Raw genomic sequence first — 15,393 nt, forward strand, 5'->3', positions numbered from 1 at the left:
TATCCTGGTTGATGTGTCAATGACTATCTGCAAATTATGAGCAGTCAGCAGTTCACACACCAAGTAGGCCACTGGGAAGACAGGCAGCACTTAAAGTAGATGGCTAGCAACAAGACAGTACTATCTCAGAACAGATAAAGACATCAAATTACACTTATCAGTCCTGGAGCTATCGTGCGTCTTCTAGCTATAGAATGGACCACTATGAACTATGACATGTACATTTGTACAACTGGGAAGGTAATATTGATGTTGACAGATAGCTGTTATATAATTGTAATGTTCCAGACGTATACAGTATTTTTAATGTGCACCCACAGACATTAAAGGAGCTGGGGTGCTGGCCCCAGTCAATTTGACAGCAAGAGATTTTCTGGACCCAGTCAATTTGACAGCAAGAGATTTTCTGGACCCAGTCAATTTGACAACATGAGATTTTCAGGGCCCAGTCTATTTGACAACATTATATTTGCTTGCCCCAGTCAATTTGACAGCAAGAGATTTTCAGGGCCCAGTCTATTTGACAACATTAGATTTTCAGGGCCCAGTCTATTTGACAACATGAGATTTTCAGGGCCCAGTCAATTTGAATACCAAGAGACGGTCCATTACATCAGTTACATATACAGTGAGGGAAAAAAGTATTTGATCCCCTGCTGATTTTGTACGTTTGCCCACTGACAAAGACATGATCAGTCTATTATTTTAATGGTAGGTTTATCTGAACAGTGAAAGACAGAATAACAACAAAGAAATCCAGAAAAACGCATGTCAAAAATGTTATAAATTGATTTGCATTTTAATGAGGGAAATAAGTATTTGACCCCTCTTCAAAACATAACTTAGTACTTGGTGGCAAAACCCTTGTTGGCAATCACAGAGGTCAGACGTTTCTTGTAGTTGGCCACCAGGTTTGCACACATCTCAGGAGGGAGTTTGTCCCACTCCTCTTTGCAGATCTTCTCCAAGTCATTAAGGTTTTGAGGCTGACGTTTGGCAACTCGAACCTTCAGCTCCCTCCACAGATTTTCTATGGGATTAAGGTCTGGAAACTGGCTAGGCCACTCCAGGACCTTAATGTGCTTCTTCTTGAGCCACTCCTTTGTTGCCTTGGCCGTGTGTTTTGGGTCATTGTCATGCTGGAAAACCCATCCACGACCCATTTTCAATGCCCTGGCTGAGGGAAGGAGGTTCTCACCCAAGATTTGACGGTACATGGCCCCGTCCATCGTCCCTTTCATGCGGTGAAGTTGTCCTGTCCCCTTAGCAGAAAAACACCCCCAAAGCATAATGTTTCCACCTCCATGTTTGACGGTGGGGATGGTGTTCTTGGGGTCATAGGCAGCATTCCTCCACCTCCAAACACGGCGAGTTGAGTTGATGCCAAAGAGCTCCATTTTGGTCTCATCTGACCACAACACTTTCACCCAGTTCTTCTCTGAATCATTCAGATGTTAATTGGCAAACTTCAACGGGCCTGTATATGTGCTTTCTTGAGCAAGGGGACCTTGCGGGCGCTGCAGGATTTCAGTCCTTCACGGCGTAGTGTGTTACCAATTCTTGGTGACTTTTGTCCCAGCTGCCTTGAGATCATTGACAAGATCCTCCCGTGTAGTTCTGGGCTGATTCCTCACCGTTCTCATGATCATTGCAACTCCACGAGGTGAGATCTTGCATGGAGCCCCAGGCCGAGGGAGATTGACAATTATTTTGTGTTTCTTCCATTTGCGAATAATCGCACCAACTGTTGTCACCTTCTCACCAAGCTGCTTGGCGATGGTCTTGTAGCCCATTCCAGCCTTGTGTAGGTCTACAATCTTGTCCCTGACATCCTTTGGTCTTGGCCATGGTAGAGAGTTTGGAATCTGATTGATTGATTGCTTCTGTGGACAGGTGTCTTTTATACAGGTAACAAGCTGAGATTAGGAGCACTCCCTTTAAGAGTGTGCTCCTAATCTCAGCTCGTTACCTGTATAAAATACACCTGGGAGCCAGAAATCTTTCTGATTGAGAGGGGGTCGTTTTTCTGGATTTTTTTGTTGTTATTCTGTCTCTCACTGTTCAAATAAACCTACCATTAAAATTATAGACTGATCATTTCTTTGTCAGTGGGCAAACGTACAAAATCAGCAGGGGATCAAATACTTTTTTCCCTCACTGTAGCTCCTTTAAACTGACACGCTTTTTTGTATGAATCATTTATCCAATTTCTCCAATATGACCAGAATGTAACTACATTATGACTAATCACAGACCACAAACTGGTACAACAGTCTCACTAACGTTGAGAACAACTCAATCTTTACGTTCAAATGTATTGGCAACAAAAGTAAAAACTGTGCAATTTGAATGAATACTTTAAAAAACATACTACTACAAAAATAAAATTAAAAAAATTGCACTCAAATACAATGTGTTGACTACAACTGCCTTTTTTTACAACACGGAAACAGGGAAGAAATCATGAGTAAAATCATAAACATCAAATGATGTAGAGCGTCTGCTAAATGACGTAAAGGTAAATGTACTGGATAGTTAAGCATTTAAAGCACTCAACTACAGTGCGTTGTTCCTCACAATGAGTCACACATGTTTTCCAAAACATGACCCCTCTTGAGAGACTAACCCATTTTTTGAAGATCAAGAATTGGATATCCCAGAGGAAGGGCTAATGTTCCACACGGTCTCTATAAATACCTTATCAAGTCTGATGATAGAGTTAGTGTCTCTCAGAATTTCAGGTCATGATTTCTCTCAAGTGCTCTGTAGCATATTCATTATAACAATTCACCAGAGTCATATACCATTTTTTTTTTTACATTTGAAAATTGGGTGTCATTTTTATGCTGTGGAAAATCAACTGTAGGTAAAAGGTAGACCCCCCCCCCCCTTCCCCTCAATTTTACAATATTATCATAAACAAACATTATTCATCCATAGTCATAATCTTTACTTGTTTCAGTATTCTGTAAACATAAATGTCAATGTAATGTAATAATGTTTTTTTATTTTACAGTTCTAGTATTTAGAACTACTAACATTTATTGGTTAATTGATTTATTAATGACTCAACTATTCATCAGTTGTCATAATGTGATCATAATAATGTTTTCATTGTTCAAATGTATTGTAAACATAACAGTTGTTGGTGTACATTTACAGGCTTGAAGAGGAAAAACCTGAATCCAAGAAGATGGATGATTTTTCAAATGTGTCTTCTGTTTTGACACTAGAAGGCTTCGATCTCCCCCCTGAAAGTGCCTTTGCCGCATTTTTTTTTGCCACATTGAGCTATATAATCATTCTCTTCTGTAACCTGGTCCTGATTCTCACCATCGTCCTCAATAGGAGTCTCCACCAGCCCATGTACCTTCTGCTGCTAAACCTACCCATCAACGACCTTATAGGCTCCACGGCACTCTTTACACAGGTCATCAAAGAGCTTTTACTTGACACAAGGACCATTCAATACTCTGCTTGTGTCACACAAGCTTTCTTTATTCATGTCTACGGGACGGGAGCTGTGTTCATTCTCACCGCTATGGCCTACGACAGATATGTTGCCATATGTTGCCCTTTGAGGTACAACACAATTATGACCAACGCTCACATCATGAAAATCATCACACTGATATGGGTGTGTGACTTGATTTTGATGGGGGTGCTGTTTTTCCTGCTGCTACGGTTACCACGCTGTAGATCTCTGATGGCACATTCCTACTGTGACAACCCCTCCCTGTTGAAACTGGTCTGTGCTAACACAGCCATCAATAACATCTATGGTCTCTTCATTACTGCCCTCATGCAGGTCATAGTAGTTTGGACCATTCTCTACACTTACCTTCGGATACTTGTCACGTGTTTCAGAAACAAAGGATCAGCCGACACTAGAAGCAAAGCCCTGCAGACTTGTGCTACACATTTAATTGTTTTTCTCCTCTTAGAGTGTTTAGGGCTTCTCACTGTTATTTCGTACAGACTGAGCCAATTCCCCCCGCAATTACGGAGACTCATAGGGGTTTCCACGTTAATTTTCCCCCCAACTTTAAATCCAATCATATATGGTCTTAAAACAAAGGATATCAGAGTAAAAGCAATGCATTTCTTGCGGACAAAGATCTTTCCATCCTAGGCAATGTTTTCAATGGTAGACATGGATTTGAAGAGAACCACTACATAATTTATCCAAAACTATACAAATTGTTGACATTTTGTCATGATTTAGTCAGTGCAGTTGTATTTTGGCTATTTTGCTGTATTTTACAGTCTGGCAGCTTGATGTAGCAATTGTTGTTATCTTTATCTTTATTACTGTAAATGTATCACTTGTATCAAGAAATCACTCACTTGATTTTAAATTATATAAGAGCCATTGATGGGTTCCATTAATTTTCGGCCCTAGGACGCTAATGTTAATCGGAGACTGATTTAGTTGGAACAAACGAAATAACCCCACAAATACACTTAAAAACAACCAACAACAGTCAATGTAAGTAGAACATCATATTTTGAATGAACTAGTAAGGATGTTTTAGGCCTGTGTGTTTTGTGGATTGTCAAGGTTTCACAAGACAATGTCAATCATGCCGTCAATGGGAAGATCTTAATTGCCTACTCCTCGCGTCCTCTCTCCTCTCCTCTCTTCTCGTCACCTTCTCAAAACCCATTGGATGAGAAAGTCAGAGGTCCCTCCCCTCTGACCTTCTCCTCCGGACATCTGACTTTCTCATCCAATGGGTTTTGAGAAGGAGACGAGGAGAGAGGAGAGAGGACGCGACGAGTATGAAATTGAGATCTTCCCAAAGACATCAAACTATGAGAGATATTTAAAGCAATTTGAAGACCCCCTATGACAGAGGTCCTACATCCTGTGATATCTTTAATCATGGTTATAACAGTCTGCAGTGAAGAATGACTCTCACATTTAAAAATGCATAGGCACCAAATAATATGATGCAATTAGGTGGTGCATATCTTCCCTATTTCATGGGGATTCAGATAAAGATGGATCAACACCACAGATGGCGTGAGACATGGTCTCATCTTGACTTTTATTGATCTGTGGAAATATGTCTAAAATGGATAAGCTTATTTCTAATATCCATCTTCAACATTGGTCTGATTTGGTAAAAGAATGTTGATTCTTATTTTGCCCAATTTATACTCTGCCACTCTTTCCCTGGATTCTCAAATGCTAACACAAATAGTAATTGTTCTATATCTCATATGCAGGCCTGTGCATTCCATCTGTCATATTATGTCTGGTCACATTAAAGACATGATATCATATTCCAATCAGTGAGACTGTTGTGTAATGACCTAGTGATTCAGTTGTAGGTCTATAGTAACAACATTGTTCCTCTTCTATCCATCTTACAAACCCATGTGTAGTTTGTGGATACCACAAAACAAGACAGATTTCAAATGTATAGAACGAGACATACACATTTCTATTTAGTTCTCGAAATTATCTTCATCTCAAAAGTCTGTGATGCTGATTAGAACAACGTTGATGAACTGAATTAGTTCACATCGCCCTCTAGTGATTTTGTTCTGCATAGAATACAGCCTGGAATCCACACTGTTTCCCTATTGTTTCACTTCACTGATTCAGTCTGGAAATTCTCCAGTAGAGGCACTTGATCAGCGTCCTCTCAGAAGCTTTGGGCGGGTTTAGACCGCTTGGATAAATGTGGCTTCTGAAGATTTGGTCTGCTGATTGGTTGAAGGTCATGTTGCATAACACCCGTCATCACAGCAGAGATTAAATTCAGTTCCAGATTGAATACTAAAACAGGCTACAAATACAAATGCAAAGTGGAAATGTGTCAGGAACAGAGTTGTGGAAAGTTTTGTTTACAAATTTAAATAATTATTCACATCAATGTTTTTATATTTTATGAGGATTTTGATGTTATGAGAAAAGTGGTATTCCAGCTGACAGTTTCCATACATAAAACCAAAGTAAAAATACAAAATATGTGGAGTAAATTGTATTTGCTACTTAAACATATTAAAAAGGTTAAATATTTGTTTGTTTCTTTTTGTGGAAATTCAGGTAACTTGAAATTCAATCACCTCACATGAATCTGAAATTGACATCATATATAAATACAGTATTTGACCCTTTATTTAGATGGTTAGAAACAGATGGGGAGACAGACTAGAGGGACAACAGTAGGACACATGGATTGAACCCTGGTCTCCGGTGGGGAGCGGTTTGTGACTGGCCATGCGTGTTGATGATAAACAACAGGCTCTGCACATCAATGCGTTATATTACTGTCAACATTGTGCACATGCAGCTCAAGTCTGGAAATGGCCCACTAACAAATAAACTACGTATTTATTTGGACAGTGAAGCTCAAGCTTAATTTGGCACTATAATCCAGCATTTTGGATTTGAGATCAAATGTTTTTATATGAAGTGACAGTACAGAATGCCACTTTTATTTTAGGGTATTTTCATACATATCTGTTTTACCATTTAGAAATGAATGCACTTTATGTATCTAGTCCCCCCATTTGAAGGTGTCATAAGTATTTGGACAAATTCACTTATAGTTCACTCTATATTCCTATAGAGCAAAGGTAACTGAACTAAATGACTATCGCGCTGTAGCACTCACCTCTGTCATCATGAAGTGCTTTGAGAGACTAGTCAAGGATCATATCACCTCTACCTTACCTGTCACCCTAGACCCACTTCAATTTGCTTACCGCCCCAATAGATCCACAGACGATGCAATCGCCATCACACTGCACACTGCCCTATCCCATCTGGACAAAAGGAATAGCTATGTAAGAAGGCTGTTCATTGACTATAGCTCAGCATTCAACACCATAGTACCCTCCAAGCTCATCATTCAGCTCGAGGCCCTGGGTCTGAACCCTGCCCTGTGCAACTGGGTCTTGGACTTTCTGACGGGCCGCCCCCAGGTGGTGAATGTAGGAAACAACATCTCCACTTCGCTGATCCCAGAAGGGTGCATGCTCAGCTCCCTTCTGTACTCCCTGTTCACCCATGACTGCGTGGCTAAGCACGCCTCCAACTCAATCATCAAGTTTGCAGACGACACAACAGTAGTAGGCTTGATTACCATCAATGACGAGACCGCCTACAGGGAAGAGGTGAGGGCTCTGGGAGTGTGGTGCAGGAAAATAACCTCTCACTCAACATCGACAAAACAAAGGAGATGATTGTGGACTTCAGGAAACTGCAGAGGGTGCACCACCCTATCCACATCGACGGGACCGCAGTGGAGAAGGTGGAAAGCTTCAAGTTCCTTGGCGTACACATCACCGACAAACTGAAATGGTCCACCCACGCAGACAGTGTGGTGAAGAAGGCGCAACAGAGCCTCAGGAGGCTGAAGAAATTCGGCTTAGCACCTAAAACCCTCACAAACTTTTACAGATGCACAATTGAGAGCATCCTGTCGGGTTGTATCACCGCCTGGTACGGCAACTGCACCGCCTGCAACCGCAGGGCTCTCCAGAGGGTGGTGCGGTCTGCCGAATGCATTACCGGGGGCAAACTACCCACCCTCCAAGACACATACAGCACCTGATGTCACAGGAAGGCCAAAAAGATCATCAAAGACATCAACCACCCGAGCCACTGCCTGTTCAGGCGAGGTCAGTACAGGTGCATCAAAGCTGGGACCAAGAGAATGAAAAACAGCTTCTATCTCAAGGCCATCAGACTGTTAAATAGCCATCACTAGCACATTAGAGGCTGCTGCTGCTTATTGAAATCACTGGCCACTTTAAGAAATGGAACACTAGTCACTTTAATAATGTTTACATATCTTGCACTACTCATCTCATATGTATATACTGCATTCTATTCTATAATATTCTACTGTATGTTAGTCCAAGCCGCTCTGTCATTGCTGTCATTGCTTGTCCATATATGTATATATTCTTAAATCCCATTCCTTACTAGTTTTGTGTGTATTGGGTATATGTTTTGAAATTGTTAGATATTACTTGTTAGATTTTTTCTAGAAGCACAAGCATTTTGCTACACCCGCTATAACATCTGCTAAACACGTGTATGTGACAAATAAAATCTGATTTGATTTGATTTGATTAGACCCAAATTAAAACTTTTTGCTTTACGGTCCAAATAAATACGTATGGGAGTGTACATTGATGTCCCTATGGTTTCTAACATACATTGATGTCCCTATGGTTTCTAAAATACATTGACGTCCCTATGGTTTCTAACATACATTGACGTCCCTTTGGTTTCTAACATACATTGACGTTCCTATGGTTACTAACATACATTGACGTCCCTATGGTTTCTAACATACATTGACGTTCCTATGGTTACTAACATACATTGACGTCCCTATGGTTTCTAACATACATTGACGTCCCTATGGTTACAAACATACATTGACGTCCCTATGGTTTCTAACATACATTGATGTTCCTATGGTTACTAACATACATTGACGTCCCTATGGTTTCTAACATACATTGATGTCCCTATGGTTACTAACATACATTGATGTCCCTATGGTTACTAACATACATTGATGTCCCTATGGTTACTAACATACATTGACGTCCCTATGGTTTCTAACATACATTGATGTTCCTATGGTTACTAATATACATTGACGTTCCTATGGTTACTAACATACATTGACTTCCCTATGGTTACTAACTTTTCATACTTTTTTATCATACTTTCCTCTTGAGTCTTATTTTACTTCAGTTTATTTTGTGTCAAGAACTGCAGCGCTGCTGGGTTTTTCAAGCTCAACTAGTTTCCCGTGTGTATCAAGAATGGTCCACCACTCAAAGGACATCCAGCCAACATGACACAACTGTGGGAAGCATTGGAGTCAACATGGGCCAGCATCGATGTGGAACGCTGTCGACATCTTGTAAAGTCCATGCCCCGACGAATTGCGGCTGTTCTGAGGGCAAAAGGGGAGGGTGAAACTCAACATTAGAAAGGTGTTCTTAATGTTTTATACACTCAGTGTATAACAAACAGAACGATGAAGAATGAACGTTACATTATAAAGTTAAAATATTGACTTTTACTGCTCTAACTGAACCTTTTGCCATGGAGAACAGCTGAAGTAATTTCACTCTAATCTCTTTAGTTTTGATACCATATATTACTGGGTTTAGACCTGGAGGAAATATAACAAATATAATTCCTGCAAATTTCTGAAGCAGGGGTGGACTGTTTGGCATTCGATACACAAGGACAAGAATGATACCTGAGTACCAATAGATTAGAAAGACAAGCAGGTGTGTGCACAGGTATGCAAGTCCTTTAGCTTAGCATCAGAGTCACTACTTTTAAAGCATGTGAATAGAATCAATGAGTAGGAGAACACCACATTAAAATAAACTCCCCCATGTAGTACACCTGTGATAAATAAACCATAGATGTTGTTCACTGTGGTGTCTGTTGCACAGGTCAATCTTTAACAGGGACACGTTGTCACAATAGATGTTCACGAGAACTGTTTTACAAACAGGGAAACTCAACATGAGCCCAAACAGGGTCCCCACCAGTAGAAAGTAAATCAGCCAAGCAGAGGCAATGAGACTTACAACAGTGCTCTTAGTCACGATGAAGTGGTACCTTAATGGATGACAGATAGCTATGTAGCAATCAAAATACATGAAGGACAATATGAGAAGGATCGCGCCACCATACATATGAATACAGAAAGCCTGAATCAAGCATGCTGGGTAAGTGATAAGCCGATCCTCAGACAGTACATCTGACATGACCCTTGGAATCATGGCACTGATACCGATCAAGTCATTGATGGATGAGTTCAAAAGGAACAGCTACATAGGCCCGTGTAGATTTCTGTTTAACGCTGTAACCGCAAGCAAAGACAGATTACCGAACAGTGTAAATAAGAAGACTAGAGAGCCTATTAGGACAGTCAAATATTTCCCTTCGGAGGACAAGTCTATTTTTGTCCATTATGAAAACAGTGTCAAGTACATCTATGGTTTGGTTCCCCATCCTCCTGTAGCGTTGAACCTTCAAGGCAGCTTCACACCAGCTTTGAAGAGTTGAAAAAAGTCCCATCAAACATTGACTTAAATGTACAGGAATTGTTATTCACTGATAGCCTTGTACTGTAGATGTACAGTGCAGTACATCAGTCTTAATACTTGTGGAAACTTGGCTGCATGCATACCTATAAGAAAGGTGATCCCATGCTTTGTGGTTCTAAAGCCTTACCTCAAATGACTATTGGTCTGTCATTAATAATGTATTAATGTATTTTGGAGGCAGTGATTGGACAATGTAAATCAGGGGTGTCAAACTCACTCTATGGATGGCCTAGTGTCTGCGAGTTTTTCTTTTTTTCTTTCAATTAAGACCTAGACAACCAGGTGAGGGGAGTTCCTTACTAATTAGTGACCTTAATTAGTGACCTACGTTCATCAATCAAGTACAAGGGTGGAGCGAAAAACCCGCAGCACTCGGCCCTCCGTGGAATGAGTTTCTCACGTGATGTAAATGATTAGATCATCTCTCTCAGGAGGGAAATGTCATGTCAGGAAGACAACTACTGCTTAAACTAGGACTTCTCGTAAATCACATGATAGAATCAGTCAAAATCTGATTTATTTTACCAGCCGCATAAACCTGGCACATGAGATTGCATATACAGATTTAAGAAACTATTAACTATTCTTTAAAAAAAAAAGCATATTTCAATGGAAGCCACTTGGCATTGTTCTCTAGTGGAATAAACTTCCCACAATCTGAAACTGAATAATACTCTAAGAAAAGGTGGCTCTTCTAAACTTCAACAAAAGCTTCAACAACAAAAAACATTTCATTTCCACCATGTATTTGTCATTAGCCTGGTTATGCACTGCAGACCAGACTTGGGTTCAAATACTATTTCAGGTATTTCAATTACTTTTCGGTACATTTTAAAACAAGTATTAACATAACCTTCATTTGAAAAAACAAGTAGTTGAATATTGGAATGTATTTGGAAATACACTTGGAAAGTATTTGAAAATACTCAATTACACTGACTCAAAAACAATTCCATGCATTTAACCCAGGTATTTGAAAATAGTATTTTAAAGAAGTATTTGAAAATACCAAAATAAAATTTGGTTGACCATTTGGTTTTTACAAATAACCATTCAAATACTCAAATAAAAGTATTTGTTTTGGGATGTGTATTTGAAATATTCAAATATTTAAATAACAAATACTCAAACATTGAATTAACAAATACCCAGATCTGCTCCAGACATGGTCTGGCAGGGCCATGGTTGTTCAGGCCTCCATCAGAGCAAAGCCATGGAAACGTTCTGTAGATAAAGCACTCACATAGCAAAAAATAAAGAAAAAGACAGGGTTACAATAGGCTATTTTATGGAAGGGTTTTACAGTGAAATTGAACTGTCTTTAACATGATTTATACAATATTTTTGTAATATAAAAAAACAAAAATTATGTCACACTCAAAGGACACAAGATGGCAGCAAAGAACAATTGAACTTTCCCTCCACTTTTGTCAACTAATTTCTGTTTATTTATGTCTTATTTCACCAAAGATGAGGAGAGAGTTGTATAGTCTACTATAAGCGTTCATAAAACCTCCTGACTTTAATGAGAACCTTTGTAAACGATATGCCTATTTTGCATTTATCGTAACAATGCATTACATAGATATTGCTCAGAAAAGACTGTTGGTCATTGAGGAAATATAGCATTCTCATTTGAAAATATTACAAACAGCAGTTTTATACAGGTACATTTAATCTGGGGCACATTGTGTCTCAAAATGTTCAATCTTAACAGTGAGCATGAGGTTCACAACGTGATTTGCAGCCTGATGATGCAGCCTGATACAGTTAACAAACTCTGTTTAAAAGGTGTTTTGTTGACAGCTGACACCTGATAGGAATGGACATTCATTCTTATTCAGTAGACTCCCACAAGGATTTATTCAGTGTGCTTTGTATACAATAGACAACAAATGTTTTGTATTGTCATCTTCTACAGTGCCTGAACATAGAATATATCTGTACAGTGCCTTGCAAAAGTATTCATCCTCCTAGGCATTTTTCCTATTTTCTTGCATTACAACCTGTAATTTAAATGGATTTTTATTTGGATTTCATGTAATGGACATACACAAATAGTCCAAATTGGTGAAGGAGACCGCGATAGAGCAGCCCAGTGGTTGGCAGAGGAGGCCGCCAGGTTACGGGGGCCACTGGTCAAAAAGGGGAAGGAAGGTGTAGAGGCACGGCGAGAGGTTCTGGGGTGTGTTACCAGTCCGGTCCGGCCCGTTCCTGATCCCTGCATAGGGCCAGTGGTGTGTGTCCCCAGTACGGTCCGGTCTGTTCCTGTCCCTTGCGCCGAGCCTGTGGTGCGCGTCGCCAGCCCAGTCCGGTCCATTCCTGCTCTCCGCACCAAGTCAGTGGTGCGCTTCATCAGCCCAGTCCGGCCCGCTCCTGCTCCCCGCACCAAGCCAATGGTGCGCGTCGCCAGCCCGGCCCGGCCTGTTCCTGCTCCCCGCACCAAGCCAATGGTGCGCGTCGCCAGCCCGGCCCGGCCTGTTCCTGCTCCCCGCACCAAGCCAATGGTGCGCGTCGCCGGCCCGGCCCGGCCTGTTCCTGCTCCCCGCACCAGGCCAATGGTGCGCGTCGCCGGCCCGGCCTGTTCCTGCTCCCCGCACCAAGCCAATGGTGCGCGTCGCCGGCCCGGCCCGGCCTGTTCCTGCTCCCCGCACCAAGCCAATGGTGCGCGTCGCCGGCCCGGCCCGGCCTGTTCCTGCTCCCCGCACCAAGCCAATGGTGCGCGTCGCCGGCCCGGCCCGGCCTGTTCCTGCTCCCCGCACCAAGCCAATGGTGCGTGTCGCCGGCCCAGCCCGGCCAGTTCCTGCTCCCCGCACCAAGCCAATGGTGCGCGTCGCCGGCCCGGCCCGGCCTGTTCCTGCTCCCCGCACCAAGCCAATGGTGCGCGTCGCCAGCCCGGCCCGGCCTGTTCCTTCTCCCCGCACCAGGCCAATGGTGCGCGTCGCCAGCCCGGTCCGTCCCGCTCCTTCTCCCCGCACCAAGCCTATGGTGAGCGTCGCCACCCCGGTCCGGCCCGCTCCTGCTCCCCGCACTAAGCCTATGGTGAGCGTCGCCAGCCCGGTCCGGCCCGTTCCTGCTCCCCACACCAAGCCAGTGGTGTGCTTCGTCAGTCCGGCACGGCCCGTGCCTGTTCCACCGGTGCCTTGTCCGGCACCGGTCAGCTGCTTCACGCCGGAGCTAGAGCAATCCGCTCCACCAGTGTGCAGTCAAGCTCCGGCCAGCGGGGCCAGACCGGACCAGGGGTACTTTGGGGGGTTGGAGAGGGAGTGGGGATCAGGCCCGGAGCCGGATCCGCCGCCAAGGCGGAGTGCCCACCCGGTCCCTCCCCTGTGGTGTTTGGTTGGCGCGGCCGGAGTCCGCGCCTTTGGGGGGGGGTACTGTCACGCCCTGGCTCTGGGGACTCTAGTATGTTGAGCCAGGGTGTGAGTTTTCATTTGTGTTCGGTCTAGTATTGTGTTTCTATGTTGGCCGGTGTGGTTCTCAATCAGAGGCAACGTGAATCAGCTGTTGCTTGTTGTCTCTGATTGGGACCATACTTAGTCAGCCTGTTTCCCACAGTATGGTGTGGGATCTTGTTCCTTTTGGTTTGTGTTTGTACCGTAGGACTGCACGCATCGTTTGTTGTTTTGTTCGTGTAACATTAATAAAAATTATGTTCACCTTCAACGCTGCGCCTTGGTCCTCCTCCTTCGACGATCGTGACACAGACGCTTTTATCCAAAGCGACACAGTCATGCGTGCATACGTTTTTGTGTATGGGTGGTCCCGGGGATTGAACCCACTACCTTGGCATTCCAAGCGCCGTGCTCTACCAGCTGAGCTACCTGTGGCTATCCGAATCACCTGTGTATTTATGCACTCACTTCCCTGTGTTCCCTTGCTCAGTTTTCTCTGCTAGTTCCTTGATGTCAAGCAGTACGTTTCAGTGTCGGATCACGTGACAGTTACAGGTACTCGAGAAGTGTTCTCCCTGTGTCATTGTGTTTTTCCATTCAGAGTTAGTATTTCGTATTGTTTGCTGTCAGCCTGTTTTTTGGAGACCTATGTGCTCCTCATTTGTTTTCGTGTATTGTCCGTTGTTTTGTATCCTGGTTTTTGGACCACCAGTAAAGATCCTTGTTTCACCATCCTTGCCTACTGCATACTGTCTATCCTGCACCTCACCTGGGTCACACCTCACACCAACCCTTACACACCACCAAGCAAGCGGCACCATGAAGACCAAGGAGCTCTCCAAACAGGTCAGGGACAAAGTTGTGGAGAAGTACAGATCAGGGTTGGGTTATAAAAATATATAAAATATCAGACACTTTGAACATCCCACAGGGCACCCTTAAATCCATTATTAAAAAATGGAAAAATATGGCACCACAACAAACCTGCCAAGGGAGGGCCGCCCACCAAAACTCACGGACCAGGCAAGGAGGGCATTAATCAGAGAGGCAACAAAGAGACCAAAGATAACCCGGAAGGAGCTGCAAAGCTCCACAGCGGAGATAGGAGTATCTGTCCATAGGACCACTTTAAGCCGTACACACCACATAGCTGGGCTTTACGGAAGAGTGGCCAGAAAAAAGCCATTGCTTAAAGAAAAAAATAAGCAAACACATTTGGTGTTCGCCAAAAGGCATGTGGGAGACTCCCCAAACATATGGATGAAGGTACTCTGGTCAGATGAGACTAAAATTGAGCTTTTTGGCCATTAAGGAAAATGCTATGTCTTGCGCAAACCCAACACCTCTCATCACCCCAAGAACACCATCCCCACAGTGAAGCATGGTGGTGGCAGCATCATGCTGTGGGGATGTTTTTCATCGGCAGGGACTGGGAAACTGGTCAGAATTGAAGGAATGATGGATGGCGCTAAATACAGGGAAATTCTTGAGGGAAACCTGTTTCAGTCTTCCAGAGATTTGAGACTGGGACGGAGGTTCACCTTCCAGCAGGACAATGACGCTAAGCATAGTTTTAAAGCAACACTTGAGTGGTTTAAGGGGAAACATTGAAATGTCTTGGAATGGCCTGGTCAAAGCCCAGAACTCAATCCAATTGAGAATCTGTGGTATGACTTAAAGATTGCTGTACACCAGCGGAACCCATCCAACTTGAAGGAACTGGAGCAGTTTTGCCTTGAAGAATGGGCAAAAATCCCAGTGGCTAGATCAAATCAAAGCAAATCAAAGCAAATCAAATCAAATTTTATTGGTCACATGCGCCGAATACAACAGGTGCAGACATTACAGTGAAATGCTTACTTACAGCCCTTAACCAACAGTGCATTTA

The 15,393-nt window shown here is 42.9% G+C and overlaps 1 protein-coding gene and 1 pseudogene across 2 annotated transcripts in view; one reads left to right on the forward strand and one right to left on the reverse strand.

Moving 5' to 3' along the window:
• The window catches only part of LOC311106231 (olfactory receptor 6N2-like), a gene marked incomplete at both ends in the record, with an annotated part of 29,104 nt that extends 24,196 nt beyond the window's left edge, over positions 1–4,908 (forward strand). The window contains 2 exons of the mRNA XM_084148532.1: positions 3,556–3,945; positions 4,899–4,908. Coding sequence (XP_084004658.1) covers positions 3,556–3,945; positions 4,899–4,908 — 400 coding nt within the window. The remainder of the gene's footprint in view (positions 1–3,555; positions 3,946–4,898) is intronic.
• Positions 4,909–9,039: 4,131 nt separating this feature from the next.
• Positions 9,040–15,074, reverse strand: LOC311106232 (olfactory receptor 52D1-like; annotated as a pseudogene). The gene is made up of 2 exons: positions 15,047–15,074; positions 9,040–9,920 (listed from the first exon to the last, which is right to left on the reverse strand). The product of its transcript is annotated as an olfactory receptor 52D1-like (transcript).
• Positions 15,075–15,393: the final 319 nt, after the last annotated feature.

This window comes from Coregonus lavaretus, assembly GCF_964263955.1.
Source record: "Coregonus lavaretus genome assembly, chromosome: 30".
Classification (NCBI taxonomy): domain Eukaryota; kingdom Metazoa; phylum Chordata; class Actinopteri; order Salmoniformes; family Salmonidae; genus Coregonus; species Coregonus lavaretus.